General features: G+C 42.2%; 1 protein-coding gene across 5 annotated transcripts in view; it reads right to left on the bottom strand.

The window, feature by feature from the left end:
* Window positions 1–9002: 9002 nt before the first annotated feature.
* Window positions 9003–19119, bottom strand: part of serpini1 (serpin peptidase inhibitor, clade I (neuroserpin), member 1) — a 58672-nt gene continuing 48555 nt past the window's right edge. For all 5 annotated transcript variants that reach the window (XM_085990370.1, XM_085990373.1, XM_085990371.1 and 2 more), the window contains exons 7-9: window positions 15512–15598; window positions 10721–10810; window positions 9003–10398 (exon numbers count right to left, since the gene is read on the bottom strand). In XM_085990370.1, coding sequence (XP_085846496.1) covers window positions 10322–10398; window positions 10721–10810; window positions 15512–15598 — 254 coding nt within the window. In that variant the 3' untranslated portion in view covers window positions 9003–10321. The remainder of the gene's footprint in view (window positions 10399–10720; window positions 10811–15511; window positions 15599–19119) is intronic.

Raw genomic sequence — 19119 nt, forward strand, 5'->3', positions numbered from 1 at the left:
GCAGAGGTCAACTGAGAAGTACTGAAATCCACACACTGGTCAGGATTGACTGCTACAAATTCTAGAATATCCAATATAAAATAGATGTGAAAAGGTTAATAAACCCTGGGCCATTCTTAGCCAGCTCCCAAGTGTTAAAATTTGAGCAGCAGTGATATACACAGGGCAACAGACACATGTAGTGGCTGCAGCAGAAGGGAAAAAGGAGTAGCAGTGGAGAGTGAGCACCAGGAGAATGTGATGGACCATTATAGACAGAAGAGATCAGTGGATGGCAGGGAGCTGGCAGCAGAAAACAGTAGAGCAAATCAGACCAGGCTGAAAAGTGATGATAACAATGACAATGTGAGAAACATACAAATTCAAATATGCTCTGCAAAAATTAGTATGTATGGGAAGATTGTTTTTTTGCATATGGGGGGAGGGGGGGCTCCTATTTTTGTGTAATCATATGTGGCTCACTGATTAGGGCATGGATCTGGCCTCCTATTCCAAAATGTTCGACATCCCTGAGGTAGAGTACCTGTCTCCAGAGGATACTTGAGTGTCAGCTGTGGCTCAGTTGGTAGCACACTAACTCAGAAGGTTGTGGGTTCAAGTCCCACTCCAAGGACTTGAGCACATAAAGCTAGGCTGATATGCCAGTGCAGTGCTGAGGGAGTGCTGCACTGTCGGAGGTGCCGTCTTTCGGATGAGATGTTAAACCGAGGCCGTCTGCTCTCTCAGGCGGACATAAAAGATTGCATGCACTATTTCGAAAAAGAGCAGGGGAGTTATCCCCGGTGTCCTGGCCAATACCTGTCCCTCAACCAACATAACAGAGTATCTGGTCATTATCCCATTGCTGTTTGTGGGACCTTGCTGTGTGCAAATTGGCTGCCACATTTCTCACACTACAACAGTGACTCCACTGCAAAAGTATTTCATTGGCTGTAAACCGCTTTGAGACGTCCAGTGGTTGTGAAAGGCACTATATAAATGCAAGTCTTTTTATAATGATTTGGTCAGAGGTCACCTAAAATACTGTGTGCAAATCTCATCACCACACTTCAAAACATATTGGAAAGGATACATAAAGGCAACTTGTAAAGGGCTGAACTATGAGTGAAGGTTGGAGAAGCTGAAGCTATACAATTTAGCAACAAGGTAGTTAAAGAGCGACCCTATTGAGGTATACAAAGTATTAATCGGCAGTTGAGCAACATGCTCAAAGGGATTATAAGAGATGTTTTATATGATCACCTAGACAGAGGAGTCATCATCAGTGACACCCAACATGTCTTCTGGAAAAGGTCGTGCCTTACTAATTTGATTTTATTTTTTTGAAGAAATCACCAGGTTAGTGGATGAGGATAGCCCAATAGACATTATCAAATACTTTCTGAAAATCCAGTTAGGCAAAGTACAGTAGGTCACAATAGGTTATTCCACAAGATAGAATATTGTGTAATTAGTGGGAAGCTGCTACAGTGGATTAGCTATATGTCAGTAGGCAGAAAGTTATCAATGGCTGTGAATCTGTTGTGAGAACATTTACTAGTGGTGTCTCATAAGGATTGGTGTTCGGGCCTTTGCTCTTTATTAATGACCTAGATGCAGATGTTGTGGAATGATCTGCAAGTTTGTGGATGATTTGAAGATTTGTGTAGATGTGTGGGGAATGGGCTCGCATTTGACAAATTAACTTAGAGAACTGAAGTATTATGCATGTGGTAGGACCAATACTAAGCACACTTACACCTTTAAAAAGGGAACAGAACTGAAGCCTGAGGTGAAAGAAAAAGATCTTGTTATCATAGTTCATAATTCGCTAAAGGTCCCCAACCAATGCTGCAAAGCCATAGCTAAAGCAAGTAGGCTATTGGTCCGCAGTTTTATCCAGTACAAAATGAAACATACCGGCCTAGAAATTGAGTGGGCTTAGCGCCCATTTTGCAGCGCTAGAGGGCATTGCGTTGGACTTACAGCCGGTTTTGAAATTGACTAGGGCCCAACATCGGCGTTACACCGGTAGCGCTGCGCCGGCACCGATGACGTCATCGGTGTGCGCAGCGTCCCGGTTGCCGTGGTGACGGGCCCCAGCGCCGAAATTCAGTTGCGGCCGCCTCGCCCGTGGCAGCCGCAACTAAGACTCTGGCAACAGAGTCTTGCACGACTTTGCGCCGGCGCATAAAGGTGGAGCGGCGGCCGGCCGCTTTCCCGCCGGCCGCCTGCCCGCACCTCCCTTCCCGGACTCCCCCACCCCGCGGAACAGATGCTTCTCGGCTGCGAGCCCGGCACTTCCCCAAGGTGCCGGGCTCATTTTTGTGAAGATTTTACCGGCCAGCGGGCGGGTGCAGGCAGCTCCTCCTTAACTGAAGGAGGAGGCCTGCACTTCCCGAGCCTGCCGCACCACATCGGGCGCCGCAGCGCCGGAATAGCGCCAGTTTTCAGGCGCAAACAGCCTTCAGTAGCGCCGGCAGCCGTTTGGGCGCGGCGCTACTGAATTTTTGGCGCGCACAGCGCGACTTAGCACCGGCGCTAAATTTCCGGCGTTAAGCCCCGGCGCAGCGCAACCTCAATTTCTAGGCCACCATTTTTCCCTTGTACAAGATCTTGGTTAGGCCTCACTTAGAATACTGTGTCCAGTTTTGATCCCTGTGGTGGGTGATATTGAGGCTTTGGCAAAGGTTCAGAGGAGGGTTACAAGAATGATTCTCAGTTAAAACACCTCAACTACCCAGACAGGCTTAAGGTGCTGGGTCTATGTACTTTAGAGAAGTGCAGACTCAACACGATTTGACTGAGGTCTATAAAATAATTAAGAGACAAGATTGTGTGCACACTGACAAATTACTTCAGCTAGATAGGTTGTGAAGGAGTCGTAAGTATAAATTATGCAAGGGAAGAAATAGATTAGATGTTAGTTGATGCTCTTAGAGAAAAGTAGACTCGTGGAACACTGTATACCTTCAAGAGAGCTGGACTGCTTCCTGTCTGGGGCAGAGATCGCATCATAGGAGTAGGTACCAAATAATATGCCACGGTCAATATGCTCTCCTAGAACAGTTTCAATCGTTTCGGGTAAATCGGAGGAATTTTCCAGATTTTTTCCCCTAATTGGCTGAGAGTTTTTGAACGAGTTTTATACCTTTCCCAGGAGACTACATGGCACCTAGTAGGTAAGGAGTCTCTGGCTGTTATGCACAAGGCATCACAGCTATATGAGGAGGTATATAGACCTCTGAACAGTAATGCGGAGGTTGGGGATGGCATTAAAAGGGAAATTAGAGAAGCGTGCAATAAGGGCACAGCAGTCATCATGGGTGAATTTAATCTGCATATAGATTGGGCTAACCAAATTAGTAACAATACTGTGGAAGAGGAATTCCTGGAGTGTTTAAGGGATGGTTTCCTGGACCAATATGTCGAGGAACCAACCAGAGATCAGGGCATCTTAGACTGGGTATTATGTAATGAGAAAGGATTAATTAGCAATCTTGTTGTACGAGGTCCCTTGGGTCAGAGCGATCATAATATGATCGAATTCTTCATTAAGATGGAGAATGAAGTAGTCGACTCAGAGACTAGGGTCCTAAATTTAAATAAAGGAAACTACGATGGTCTGAAGAGCGAGTTGGGTAGGATTGATTGGGGAATGTCACTCAAAGGGTTGATGGTGGATAGGCAATGGCAAACATTCAAAGACCACATGGATGAACTACAGAATTTGTTCATCCCAGTTTGGCATAAAAATAAAACAAAAGGTGACTCAACCGTGGCTAACAAGGGAAATTAGGGATAGCATAAGATCCAAGGAGAGGACATATAAATTGGCCAGAAAAAGCAGTAAACCTGAGGATTGGGAGCAGTTTAGGATTCAATAAAAGAGGACAAAGGGATTAATTAAGAAAGGGAAAATAGAATGAGAGTAAGCTTGCAAGGAACATAAAAACTGACTGTAAAAGCTTTTATAGATATGTGAAAAGAAAATGATTGGTGAAGTCAAGTGCAGGTCCCTTGCAGTCAGAATCAGGGGAATTTATAATGTGGAACAAAGAAATGGCAGACCAATTCAATACATATTTTGGTTCTGTTTTCACAAAGGAGGACACAAATAACCTCCCAGAGATGTCGGGGAACATAGGGTCTGATGAAAGGGAGGAACTGAAAGAAATCAGTATTTGTAGGGAAATCGTGTTAAGGAAATTGATGAGATTGAAGGCCGATAAATCCCCAGGGCCTGATAATCTGCATCCTAGGGTACTTAAGGAAGTGGCCCTAGAACTAGTTGATGCTTTGCTGATCATCTTCCAGCATTCGATGGAATCTGGAACAGTACCCATGGATTGGAGGGTAGCTAATGTTACCCCACTATTCAAAAAAGGTGGTAGAGAGAAAACGGGGAATTACAGACCGGTAAGCCTGACATCGGTAGTGGGGAAAATGCTAGAGTCCATTATAAAAGATGTAATAGAGCACTTGGAAAACAGTGACAGGATCGGCCAAAGTCAACATGGATTTACAAAAGGTAAATCATGCTTGACTAATCTACTCAAATTTTTTGAGGATGTAACTGGTAAAATAGATAAGGGAGAACCAGTGGATGTGGTGTATTTGGACTTTCAGAAGGCTTTCGATAAGGTCCCGCATACGAGATTAGCGTGTAAAGTTAAGGCACATGGGATTGGGGACATATTGACTTGGATAGAGAACTGGTTGGCAGACAGAAAGCAAAGAGTTGGAATAAACAGCTCTTTTTCCGAGTGGCAGGCAATGACTAGTGGGGTACCGCAGGGATCGGTCCTTGGACCCCAGCTTTTCACAATATATATTAATGATCTAGACAAGGGAACTAGATGTAATATCTCCAAATTTGCAGACGACACAAAGCTGGGTGGGCGTGTGTGCTGTGAGGAGGATGCCGAGAAACTACAGGATGATTTGGACAGGTTGGGTGATTGGGCAAAAGCATGGCAGATGCAATATAACGTGGATAAATGTGAGGTTATCCACTTTGGTGGCAAAAACAGGAAGGCAGATTATTATCTGAATGGCAATAGATTGGGAGAAGGGGAAGTGCAACAAGACCTGGGTGTCCTTGTGCACCAGTCGCTGAAGGTAAGCATGCAGGTGCAGCAGGTGGTTAAGCAGGCAAATGGCATGTTGGCCTTTGTAGCGAGAGGGTTTGAGTACAGGAACAAGGATGTCTTGCTGCAGTTATACAGGGCCTTGGTGAGACCACATCTTGAGTATTGTGTGCAGTTTTGGTCGCCTTATCTGAGGAAGGATGTTCTTGCCATGGAAGGAGTTCAGCGAAGATTCACCAGACTGATACCTGGGATGGCAGGAATGATGTATGAGGAGAGATTGGGTCGATTAGGCTTGTACTCGCTGGAGTTTAGAAGATTGAGAGGGGATCTCATTGAAACGTATAAAATTCTGACAGGACTGGACAGACTAGATGCAGGATGTTCCCGATGGTCGTGGAGTCCAGAACCAGGGGTCACAGTCTAAGGATAAGGGGTAAGCCATTTAGGACAGAAATGGAGGAATTTCTTCACCCAAGAGAGTGGTGAACCTGTGGAATTCTCTACCACAGAAGGCAGTAGAGGCCAATTCATTAAACATATTCAAGAAGGAGTTGGATATATTTCTTAAGGCTAAAGTGATCAAGGGGTATGGGGAGAAAGCAGGGACCGGGTACTGAGTTTGGATGATCAGCCATGATCGCATTGAATGGCGGAGCAGGCTCGAGGGGCCGAATGGCCTACTCCTGCTCCTATCTTCTATATGGAACAGGCTAGATGGGCCAGCTGGTCTTTACTTGTTCCACATTTTTGTATGTTCATATTTAAGGGAGTTCAAAATGGAGCTGGATGAGTTGAAGTACCAGAGAGGCAAGCTTAATGGATTGGTTAAACTTTTCTCATCCTTGACTTTTTTTAATCTTTTAATTAAATGGCAAGCTACAGGGAGATTAGAATCATGCTTGCAGACAGAATGAAGATATTTGGCACAGCAAGTAACCAATCTGCCTTTGGTCTCCCTAATACAAGTCACCATACTCTGAACAGTGCAAGCAGTAAACTGCATTGGAGAAAGTACACATAAATCACTGTCACTCAGAAAACAGGTTTGTTCCCATGGACAATGGCGTGGGAAGAACTGAAGGGACAGACTGTATCTACCACATGTGCAAGGGAAAGTGGTTAGGGAGTATCAGCCAGACTGATGGGAAAGCAAACATGGGTATCAAAGTAGACAGTGGTTTTTCTGGAAAGCAGAGAATTGGTGGGGTAACTTTGAAATGATTTGCCAGATGCAGAGGTCAGTGGAATGGAAGGCAAGAACAAATGTAAGCCTGCCATTCTTGTAAAAGGAAGGGGGGTGGGGGGCAGGAAATGGGCTAATTTGGTGGCCACAGACAAGTGATAAACTTGGCACAGGAAAAAATGGATATTTCAAAAGCTCTGGTGTGGAAAGTGAAGCCATAAGAGCAAACACAGTGGAGGCAGATAACATGAAAGATATGGAAGCTTTAAGGAAGAAATTTGGGAAGAAATATAATCCAAGCAGTTGAGAGTCTGTGGGCTTGAAGCAAATATTTGTATTAAGCCCACTTCTCAAATATAGAGTACATTATAACTGGTTATGCAGGGTATTCGTTACTTGTACATACACTCCAAATATTGCTATGCCTTTGCCCTCCCTGGGCCTGACCTGGAAAATAATCTGCATCATCCTTGGTGCTTTTCCTCCACCGTGCCATCTCTGGAGTTTTGTCATCTGACAAGTAGTAGCATCTTAGGGTGGAGAATATTCATGCAATGTTCTGGTTTTAACTTTTGTATCTTTGAGTCTAAGTCAAACTTGCCTCACATAAAATGACACCCTCCATTTGGGGGTACAATTCTTCAGAAGTGGAAATGAAAGATTTCTTTAATGACAGTTGAAATTTCATTTCCTTCCCATTTCTTTCAACTGAAATTTTCTGATCACATTGAGAAATGAGAAAAATGCCTTTCAGCTTAAACAAGATAATCCCTTCCACAGACCGTGTACAGTCTGAGTTTTCATGAATTCTACCCAACCCAGTTAATCTTCTGAGGAAGGGTTTTACAAAATGTCTCCCTACCTCCTAAAAAGTAAATTAATCAGCTATCTGGCTTCTAAAAATAACTGAAAATATAAGCTTAGTAAGATACACAAGGAATCTCCAACTTTACTTAGGTTTTTCTTCACAGGGCCAAGTTCATGTCACCATGTTCCTCAATACCCCATTGGAATTACTTGGACAGTTTTAAGATTTCCTTCCCATGTCCCAATGGGGAAAGGTCATTATCCCTTGGTCACAGCGCTGTTACGGAGGAAGTGCCAGGATTTTGACCCAGCGACGATGAAGGAACAGCAATATATTTCCAAGTCAGGATGGTGTGCGACTTGGAGGGGAACTTGCAGGTGGTGGTGTTCCCATGCGTCTGCTGCCCTTATCCTTCTAGGTGGTAGAGGTCAAGGATTTGGGAGGTGCTGCCGAAGAAGCCTTGGCGAGTTGCTGCAGTGCATCTTGTAGATGGTACACACTGCAGCCATGGTGCACCGGTGGTGGAGAAAATGAATGTTTAAGGTGGTAGATTGCATAAAGCACGCAGCAGTAGTGTTACAGTCTCCACAACTTACACTGTCCACATTTACCATGGGTAGCAGCCAATGTCAGGCAAATGGCGCCAACCATTTGTCATTACCATAGGAGTCAATTACAAAGCCACCACTTACAACATATTAATCGCGCCAACTATTTCAGGCAATTCAGTAAGTACATAGCAATTTAAAAGGCTGTGCTAATTTCAGGCAAAGCCGGGTCTTCAAGCAGTTTCAATCAGCGGTTTATACCTCATTAAAAGTGTGATTACCTTAGTGACGAGATTCTGGATGTAACTGCTAACAATTAGAAGAGGCAGTTGCTAAGTGAGATATCTTGTTTTTAAAAAAAATGTTTGCTAGTTACCTTTTTGGTTTTATCGTCCACTGTATATAGCAGAAATATTGCGTTAACACCGCTATAAGCAGTGGGGACTGGACTACACTTCTGGTATCAGCACAATAAAATTTTTAATGCAGCACTGCAAAGAAAAAGTGCAAAATATCATACTCAAGTCTACAGATTCTCTCAAAATGGACCTCAGTTTTTATTGCAGGAGAATGTAAAAGACTGGAAGCTGAAATCCTAATAATGGGGATCAAGTTTGGAGGAGTGAGGGGATCAGAGGGCTGCAATCAATAGAGCTTACCTGCAGCCTGAATTAATTGAAGAAAGGCATTTGATAGGCTGTATGTATTTACTCACTCATTCTGTAGATTATGTAAAAGTTTTTAAAGAAAACGTGCATCAAATAGCAGGAACTTACAGTTCTTAATAAATTACTGCCACCATACTTTGTTGAATAAATCAAAGTTTCACATTTCTTTTACAAAATGCAAAACAAGATACATAATTCAATAGAAAAGCTGATTATAAAATTATGCACAAAATTCTATAATCAAACCAGAAAATGGTAGAAATGCACTTCAGTCAGCACCACTAAAAAGAGAAAAGAGCGTTTAATGTTCCAACAAAGGGTCTACACCCGAAATGCTAACCTTTCTTCTCTTTGCAGATGCTGATAGACTTTCTACGTATTTTTTCCTTGGATTTTATTTCAGATTTCTACCATTTATAGGTTTTTTTCTTTTTATTTCCACAGTAGTAAAACCAATGTTGGTGCATTTTGTACTCCACAGTTAGAGGGGTCAGTGCCAGGATATGGAACTTTTTATTGGCACAGTTTATGCTTGCAGCATCAGTACCAAGCATTCTGAGGTCAGGACAAAGCTCACACTACATGGTTTCAAAAATTTGCCTGCACACCAACTTCAGAGAAAATCTCTCGCGCCAATTGCAGTCATCCTTTTTGACAGCAGCCATATTTACGGTTTCTCTAATTGAGACAATTAAACGCAAACCAAATTATGAGTACTTTCGATTGCCAGTATCTGACCAGTTTCAGCCAACCAAAGATATTTTATTTAGAACACCTAAAACAATTATAATAAATAGAATAGTCACCCAAACCATACAAGTTGAAACGTACTAAATGTTGCATCCACCCAGTTAACTATGACTGAGCCAGTAGTGCTATGGCTTCCTCTAAAACCCAAGACGTCTACCATGCAAATACACCTTGCCTGCACAATTTTTTTTTTATTTTTTTTTATTTTTTTTTAAGAAAACCAGAAAATTCAGAATGTGCAGCTCACTTCACTTGATCACAAATGTGTGAATCCAATTACTAACACCGTCCACTACAAAAAGTACTTAATTACCTGTAAAGCACTTTGGGATGTCCGTTGGTCGTAAAAGGTGCTATATAAATGCAAGTCTTTTCTTTTTAGCGGGGGGCTGAAACTTCCACTGGTAGTTAGTCAGAACAAAACTACAGGTTAACATGTTGACAACAGCTGTTATACCAGAGCCAGCACAATGGTGTTGTGCAGCAAGGTTTCCAACTTTAAGTGTCAGACTGAATGTGCTTCAAGGCACCAATTTAAAAAGAAAAATGTTTCAGTGCAGCATTATACCACCACTTTAGTGTCGAAAAGTTCAGCACTAACCTGGATATGTAATAAAACAGCATGGCAATCAAATGAATATTTTACAGACCACTTTTATATAGTACCCAATAGCAGGTGAAAATGTAAAGTCAAATAATTATGGATCATAATTTAGGAAACACGAGCTAAACAGTGAGAATAAGTTTAGCATTACATTATGAATCACTGTCCTTGGGAACAGCTGTTTGAGAATGGATACATGGATCATTGCATAACTTGTAAATACACATTTTGGCTAATTTTGCTTACACAACCAACTTAATGATTTTTGACTCATTTCATTACAATTTAGAACAATACCAGACTTGTGGGCCTGACTCTTACGTGAAGTTACTGAAGTGAAATGTGAACATGTAGGCACAGGCATGGCATTTTCACTTCATTTTTAAACTACACATTGTAGCATTCTTAAAAAATATTACTTCAGTGCTTTAGTATTAAATATGAAAGTGTGTTTATATATTTTATTTAAAGGATGAAGATGACATTACAGTAACAGTAATACAAAAATTAACAATTGTTTAATACATAAAAACTTTTTCTACAAATGTACTCTATTATATTCTTTTTACTTCAGTTAAAGTGACGACAAAAATGATCAGACTGTAAAAATGGAATGATTGCAAAACACACCACTTATGAAATGAAAAGCTGTTAAACGAGGTGTTTCATCAGTGTAGAACTAGTGCATCTATAATGCTTCAAAATCATATCCATTTGGATTAATATCTTCCGGATGCATGACTCTGCCCATAAAAAGGATGGTACCTAGTTTGGAGGAGGGAAAGTCACTCTTAGTCACTGGTAAATATAGTTATCCAATTAAGTTTAAATAAGGTACTCTGAATTTTTTTAAAAAAACAATGCCGAGCTCTGAATTAAATCTACAGTCGTATTTTAATCCCTGGACTTTAAAAGAAATGATAATCACAATTTACTTATTTTCACAATAATTTTTAGCATCTGACAGTTTAGGACTGTGCTTAGTTTATAACATACAAATATTTTTCTGTAATACTTGACAGTGCAAAATGTGTTGTTAAGCTTTACTGTATGATACATCGGTGTTAGGAATTTTTTTTCCTCTTACCTGTCCTTCGGTTTCTGATCAGAAAGAAAAATGGATGATCAGCAATGATCTGGGGATTAAGGACCATCATTCTGCTAACAGCAATCATTTCTGCAACAGAAAAAGTACAATTTAAGTAGTTTTATGGGCAACTCGCTGGTTTTGGACTTGTTAGGTTTGAAAGGGAGCATCTGAGAGGTGATCTTATGGAGGTATAAAAGATAGTAAATGGTATGGAAAAGGTTAATCTAAAATATTACTTTAAGTTAAACAGCGGTAGTAGGGCAAGTGGACACAGGTTCAAACTAGTAAAAGGTAACTTTAGGACTGATATCAGGAGGTTCTTCTTCATGCAGAGTGATCAACACTTGGAATGGACATCAGGCAGAGTCGTGGAGGTGAAAACTCTGGAATAATTTAAGAAACAACTAGATACAGCAAAGGGGGAGGGAAGAATTGCGTTGTTCTAGTGGATGAATTAATGTTGTACAAATAGCCTTCCTCGTGAATGTGTAAATGAGCAATGCTAACAATCGCAGTTATAAAGAAATGTAACACGAAGTTACTCTATCAAATAATGAGATCACGGTTTGATCATAATACAAAGAACTTGATATTTATCTAAAGTTCCATTACAGACATCAAACAACATCAAAAAAAGTTGTTTTTCAAAAAAGAATCTCACTAGATTATAAAAGAATAAATGCACTGGTGTTCGAAGTTAGTAACATATCTTGGATTGAGGCAATAATAAACTATAAAAGGAAAGCTTTAGCAATTTATAAGTTTATGTCATGTCCTTGCTGTGTATTGTAGCAGACTGTGTTACCCTATATTTAACATTTACCCTATATTTAACATTTACAGGTATGCTAGCTTTTAACTTCAACCAAAAGATTTTGAATGAAGAATTTATTATATATAACTCATAGCAACTGCTGAGCAAACAGTAGCCTATGGAGGCATTACACTTATCATGTATTTACACAAGTGATATCTTGTATCAAATGCTAAACTCACGTAGTGTAAATGCAAAGCTGAGGCCGGACCTGATTTAGGACCAAAGCAATGCACAGAAAGACTTTTTTTCCCCCCAGGGAGTGTCATTCTGGTTTGCTCTACTGTAAGGTTGGATTCTGACTACAGATTTAGAGTACATTTGCATTATAACTAGTGTCAACACAAACCAAAGGAGTAAACCAAAATCTAAAATTCAGTGAAGGTTGATATTGCATGAAACAAGATCCCACAATCATAAATCAGAGGTATTGGATAAATAACCTGCAAATGTCAGCATAATAATTTTGAGAATGTACAAATACTTGTCCACAGTAATATTTGATGTGGTTGTCTTAAAAATAAAAAGTAATGAGTGCAAATGCACAAATAAACATCAGTATAGTCTCGTCAGCTGCACAAACTTGTGGCTTCAATTGATTTAGAGGCTGCTGTACTGGGCTAAAAAGGAAAGCAGGAAATAAGACAGAGTATAGTTTCGGACACAGAACATCCTAACACACTCAAAACAGCAAAATAGCTTTCATATCACATGAAAATTGACCTGGTATATTCATCCCACTTCAAGTCTTCATAATTAATCAAATAAACAGTGATTAGAACAATTTGCATTTATAAAGTGCTTTCAACATCATTAAATGTCCCAAGGCGCTTAAGAGGAAAGAAGGTGGATAATGACCAATAGTTGTAGAAGAGTTAGGGGAGGTGACCAAAGGCATGGTCAAATAATTTAGCTTTAAGACAGAAGGGTTTAATGGACAGAGTTCCAGTATATATGGCTAAGAAGGCTCTGCCGCTGATGTTGGGGGAAGGGAGAGGAAGGGACTGGAGTGGGAAGTGGGGGGGGTGGCGGGGAAGATTACAGGAGGCAAGTGTGTTAGAAGAGCAAAGATTAGATGCTGGGACGTACAGCAGTTGAGTTTTGGATGAGTTGAAATTACTGCAGTGTAAACCAAATTTTTGTCATTCCTATATTAGCTACAATATTAGTTCCTTATTGCTACAATAGTCTCTAGTTCAGGCATTTTGTGACAAATGTTTCTGGCATCCTTGTATATGCATCTTAGTAAAGATTTCTCCTCTCGTGCCCTTGGTGCCTGCCTGTTGCTGAAAGCTAGTTCTAGTATTTCTCAAAAAGCAAAACATCAGATGTTGGAAATCTGAAATAAAAACAGAAAATGCTGGAAACACTCAGAAGTTCTGATGTAGGGTTATTCCTTTCTCCACAGATGCTGCCTTACTTGCTGAGCATTTCACCGAGTTAGTGAATTAGCGAGTTAGTCTGTTGACCATCATCGATCCCTAGATCAATCTTGTTTGGGGGCCAGTTACCTCCCGGGCCTTGTCCCTATTTTGTTTAAATGGTTTACAATGGTTCCTTGCTAATCTCATGGCTCCTGCTGTTAAAGTTCAGCCCGGCATCCCTAAATCATTCCCTTTCATCCTTAAAACCGTCCCAGTTACCTATGAAAATATGATTATTACATTAATTTGTAAGCATGTGTTTAAATGCTCGAATTTCCTAATAAGCTCACCTTCATTACCAAACTCTAGAGGGGAGCTGATCCTGGGTCTGCACCAAATCACACTGCATTGACTGGGCGCAGCAAATATCAGAAAATTAGGCGGCTCGATGCACACGGTCTAAGCCTGTAATGGAACCCATCCAATTTTCCTTTCATTAATTTAAAACTTTATACTATTTGTCACATTCTTTTATACTTCCAGTTTATAAATATTAAAGAAAAAAATTAATTTGTATAAATGTTACTTTTCTTTTAAAAAAAAATAAATAAATAAAAATCCTGTTCATCAGTTACCCCAAATAATTAGTGATTTCTAGACAGCCTGGAATGGCAAATTTAAGTCCTCTTAGTTTAAAAAAATATAATGGTATGGCTTCCTCCCTTTGTTCCCCGCCCCCCCCCCGCCCAACCCACCCTGCACATTTCATCCTGGTGCTATATGTACAATGATACTATTGCCATTATTAATGCCACCCATTAAACAGCCAATAATAGGTGCATTGCAAGTGGAGATCGGGTTCAGATGGCATTAGACGCATTAAAGTACAGAAAACTGCATATTTAGAAGAGTGTTTAATTTTAATCTGAATTGAGTTTAGGATTTAAATTTGGGACCTCTGGTTGGCGTCTACTGTTCAGAAACAACTCAACTACCATTATTTGTAAAATTTAATGTCTATCTATATATATATATATATAAATCGGTCGGTGTGTCTGTCTGTCATCTCCTGTGCGTCTTGCGGGTATGCGCTCGAAAGTTACAGGGCGTACCTACGCGCGCGTTACCTCCAAAGAAAGCTTACGCTTCCGAGACGGTTTTAAGCGTATTTATGTTTCGGCCAGGCTAAAATCCCGCCCGCGGTATCCCAAAAACCTTCAACGTTCCGCTCATTAGCATCTCATTATCCGCTCATTAGCGACAGAGTGACCTCGAGCTCGACCAATCGTACGCCGGGTTGCTGGCGTGTGCCGCCGGGCCAATCGGTGCGCGTGTGGCCGGGCTTTATCGTTCTGAACCGAGGTGAGTCGCCGCCATCTTGATTCCAAACTTTTCCTTTCTTTTTCCCGCTTTCTGCGTCTTAAGAAAAAACGTTGCTTTTAAAACACATATTGTTTTAAAAAAAAATGATTTAGAAAGTAATTAACTTATCTAATCTCATTAATTTTCCTACCTTTCCCCGTTTTTCCAGGTAGGCCTAGAAGCCTCGGCGTCTCCTCCGCACCCACGCCCGAGGTAGGCACCTCCCGGCCCCACTCGAAGGCTGGAGGGCCGAGCCTCAGCCCAGCGCCGCTAGGGTGCGCGCGCAGCAGGAGCTGAGACGCGGCGTCTCTCTCTGGCTAGCGTCCAGCGTTACCCTGGCAACCGGGCCCGCCGGACGTCTGGCACAGCCGCAATCGGCGGTCTTCACCTCGGGGGGGGGGGGGGGGGGGGGGGGGGCCGCGCGCGCGCAGCAGGAGCAGCTGAGACGCGACGTCTCTCTCTCTGCTCGGCCGGGGGGCGGGGCTTGGTCAGCGTCACGGTTACCCTGGCAACCGGGCCCGCCGGCCGAGCCAGAGACGCCGCGTCTCAGCTCCTGCTGCGCGCGCAATCGGCGGTCTTCACCTCGGGGGGGGGGGGGGGGGGGGGGGGGGGCCGCGACCCCCGCCCTCCGCTCCCTTCCCCCCCCCTCCCTCCGCCCTCCCCCCTTCCCCTCCCCTCCGCCCTCCCCCCTTCCCCTCCCCTCCCCCTCTTCCCCCCCTCCCTCCTCCCTTCTCCCCCCCTTCCCCTCCCCCCCTCTCCCCCCCTTCCCCCTCCCAGTCGCCCCCTCCCTTCCCCCCAGTCGCCCCCTCCCTTCCCCCCAGTCGCCCCCTCCCTTCCCCCCAGTCGCTCCCTCCCTTCCCCCCAGTCGCTCCCTCCCTTCCCCCCAGTCGCTCCCTCCCTTCCCCCAGTCGCTCCCTCCCTTCCCCCCAGTCGCTCTCTCCCTTCCCCCCAGTCGCTCTCTCCCTTCCCCCCAGTCGCTCTCTCCCTTCCCCCCAGTCGCTCTCTCTCTTCCCCCCAGTCGCTATCTCTCTTCCCCCCAGTCGCTCTCTCTCTCTTCCAACAACAACATGCCCTCAAAAAAGCCTCGGCACCGCCGGGCACTTCAGCTAGTAGACATATAAAAATAGAGAATCTACACTAATAGGGGACACCGAACTAATTAAAATGTGTTAAGACACCAGAGTTTAATATTCTTTGAACCAATGCGAGAGATTTAAAATACTTATCAGCTTTATTAGAGAGCTATACCTGAGGCTGCAGCTGCTTCAGAACCCTCTTCATTCACCTCAATAAAAGATGTGTGAATAGCCTTGGAGATATGCAAGTCCTTCATTCCTGTAGTTTGGAAGAGAGAACGCAACATTTCAGTAGCAAAGCAAACCACAAACACTGAAGTGCACATGACATATTATTGGGTGCAAGAGTTAGCTTAATTAAATCTGCATATTCATGAGGGTATAGTATAGTAGATGCCAATTAAATTGGATATGGAAAAATTAAACTGTGCTATTCATCAGTGATTTGCATAATTTACTCAGGAATGTGAAGTGGAATTAATGTCTACTCAGTTCCCAAAATTGACTCATTTAATTCTCTGAAAATAGTATATTTTAAGATTTGTCACAGTGCTGGTCTGAATTTCTACTTTCGAGACTCTCAGGCACTGTAATATGCTTTACAGTAGTACTAGATCTCCTGTGCTGTTGCTCACAGCAGAGGCACTGTTTTTGAACAATAGGATGCTTATGCCAGGTAGGGCCAACATCAGGACCACTGATTTACAGTGACTGAATAAGTCAAATTCCATCTTTATTAAATGGTATGCTGGGATTTTTTTAAAGAGTGTTTTGGGGATTGAATTCCATGACTTTTATCCATTATTCTCGGAAAACCTTAAAAAAGGAATTATACAAGATATCTCTACTTAGGTCTACCTACAATAGGGTGGCCCCGTGCTTTGGTAGCACTAGGAATGGTTCTTGACTTTACCAACATTTAGATGAGGGTCCTGTAGTCAGGCTGCTAGGGTTTAGTTGCATGTGATGGGGAGAGGGGTGGGGTGAAAATCCTTCCAGCATTGGAGAGGGAACCTGGGGTTTGGCAAAACTGTAGAGGGGGAAACCTGAGGCTTGGCAGAAGGCAGAATAACTTAGATGAAGGGACAGAGTGTAATGTATCCAAGTTTGCAGACGATACAAAGCTAGGTGGGAAAGTAAGCCCCCGAGATATCTGCGCTCCTCTAATTCTGCCCTCTTGAGCATCCCTGATTATAATCGCTCAACCATTGGTGGCCGTGCCTTCTGTTGCCTAGGCCCGAAGCTCTGGAATTCCCTGCTTAAACCTCTCCGCCTCTTTCCTCCTTTAAGACTCTCTTTAAAACCTACCTCTTTGACCAAGCTTCTGGTCACCTGCCCTAATTTCTCCTTATGCGGCTCGGTGTCAAATTTTTGTCTTAGAATACTCCTGTGAAGCGCCTTGGGACGTTTTACTACATTAAAAGGCACTATATAAATACAAGTTGTTGTTGTTGAGGATGACACAAAGAGCCTGCAAAGGGATATAGAGAGGTTAAGAGGGTGGGCAATAAGGTGGCAGATGGAGTATACTGTGGGGAAAGGAAGAATAGAAAAACAGGATTTTTTAAAATGGTGAGAAACTATTAAGTGTTGGTGTTGAGAGAGATTTGGGGGTCCTCGTACAAGAGACAGAGCGTTAGCGTGCAGGTACAGCCAGTAATTAGGAAGGCAAATGGCATGTTGGCCTTTTTGCAAAGGGGTTGAAGTACAGGAGTAAGGAAGTCTTGCTACAATTGTACAGGGCTTTGGTGAGGCCACACCTGGAGTACTGTGCACAGTTTTGGTCTCCTTATTTAAAGGAAGAATATACTGGCCTTAGGAGCGGTGCAACGAAGGTCACTAGATTGATTCCTGGGATGAGTGAGTTGTCCTATGAGAAGAGATAGAGTAGATGGGGCCTATACACTCGAGTTTAGAAGAATGAGAGGTGATCTTATTGAAACATACAAGATTCTGTGGGGGATTGACCGGGTGGATGCTGAGAGGTTGTTTCCCCTGGCTGGAGAGTCTAGAACTAGAGGGCATAGTCTCAGGATAAAGGTTGGCCATTTAAGACGGAGGAGGAATTTTTTCACTCAAATGGTTGTGAATTTTTAAAATTCACTACACCAAAGGGCTGTGGATGCGGAGTCATTGAGTATGTTCAAGGCTGAGATAGATAGATTTTTGGACTCGAGGGGAATCAAGGGATATGGGGATCGGGCAGGAAAGTGGAGTTGAGCTCGAAGATCAACTATGATCTTATTAAACGGTAGAGCAGGCTCTATTAATCCAATCTTTCTCTTTCTTTATTTCTCTTTCTGTACCTGATTTGACTAATTCGCCCTATTTCCTTCTCCGTCGTTCCTGTTTCTTTCTCAATTCTTAAATCTCATTGGTTAAGAAGATAGACTGTTGGTCCCCTTTTTCACCAAAGTCCCAGATGCCCTGTTGCCCTCGTTATAAGCTTGCACTTGGAGCAACTTGCAGGGCAAAATATTTGAGCTGAAGGGCGAGGGAAAAAGTCTAACTAACTGAGCATGCCGTGAGATGTCCCGCTCCAGCAAAATCTGGGCCATCAGGTCCAAGCCTAAACCTTTAGGAGAGGCTGAGGCCTTCACATACAAACTTTAAAAGAGACAATTCAATGGATAACTAAGTATTCTTGTGAAATATGTAATTTTATTTAATTTTAAAAACTTTTATTTTGTACATTAGAAATTTCAGTTATTGAGGAAAAAGTAGCAGCCGAAAAGCTGCGAGTGATTTAATTGGTTCATCGGCAAACAGTGATGTCAAAATGTTGATGTGTTGATATAGAGTGCACCCAAAATGTTTGACATGTTCCTATGGGTCTTTCCTATTATAAATGTTTACATAAAATGCTGGCACAAGATGTTTTGAGGACAGGAGTGTGTGAAAATGCAATATTTTTCATAACTAAACATATATATTTGCTGCCATGGAAGTAACAGAAAACAAATCCGTGTTATCAGTGGCTGGTGGTAAAGTTGTGCATCCACAGCGTACTATTTATTTATATTAGTTCTGCATATAAAATGTCAAAAAGTGCAAGAGGTGGAAATTTGTTGATAACACCAACTGAGGGATCAATAAATATATTTTGGAGTGCCCCAATCTACAGCTTTTAATTTTTTAATGGCACATAATAGAAAGATTATGGATTATGTTCAGGTAAAACTATTTCATATACAGATATGAACATATTTATGAAAAATTAGACTAAATGCAATTGATGTATATTTAAAAAAAGCCTTCAGTATGATCTGACTCATTCTTTGAATATATATTAACATCTCAATTGCCCTGCCATAGATGTCCACCAGGAGGAAAGTGCCTGTGACAGCATTCCTCCAGCAGATGCAAAAATTAAGTTATCTTCCCAATCCTACAACTAATAAAAGCCAAATAACTGATCAATCCTTATGAAAAGTTTTTGTATTGAAACCTGTCATTCAGCCCATTAAATATACATTGGTGCTTTGTCCCCCCACATGAGCCATCTGGTCTAATCCCATTCTCCTGCTCACTCACCATATACTTTTAATATCTGACTTTTTCAATTCCCTTTCGAAAGTATTTATGGACTGTACTTCGGCAATGGTTTATGGCAAAGAATTCCACATTCTAATCACCCTCTGCATAAAGCATTTTTTCTAACCTCTCCTTTAATCCTTTACACTCATCTTAAAATTTGTGCCCTCGTTACTGGCTTATTAACCAATGAAGCGACAAAAATCTACTATTTACTTCATAATCCCTCAATTCTGAAAAGCTTCA

The sequence above is a fragment of the Somniosus microcephalus genome, chromosome 6 (assembly GCF_052327205.1).
Source record: "Somniosus microcephalus isolate GS21.2 chromosome 6, FLI_Smic_1.0, whole genome shotgun sequence".
NCBI lineage: Eukaryota > Metazoa > Chordata > Chondrichthyes > Squaliformes > Somniosidae > Somniosus > Somniosus microcephalus.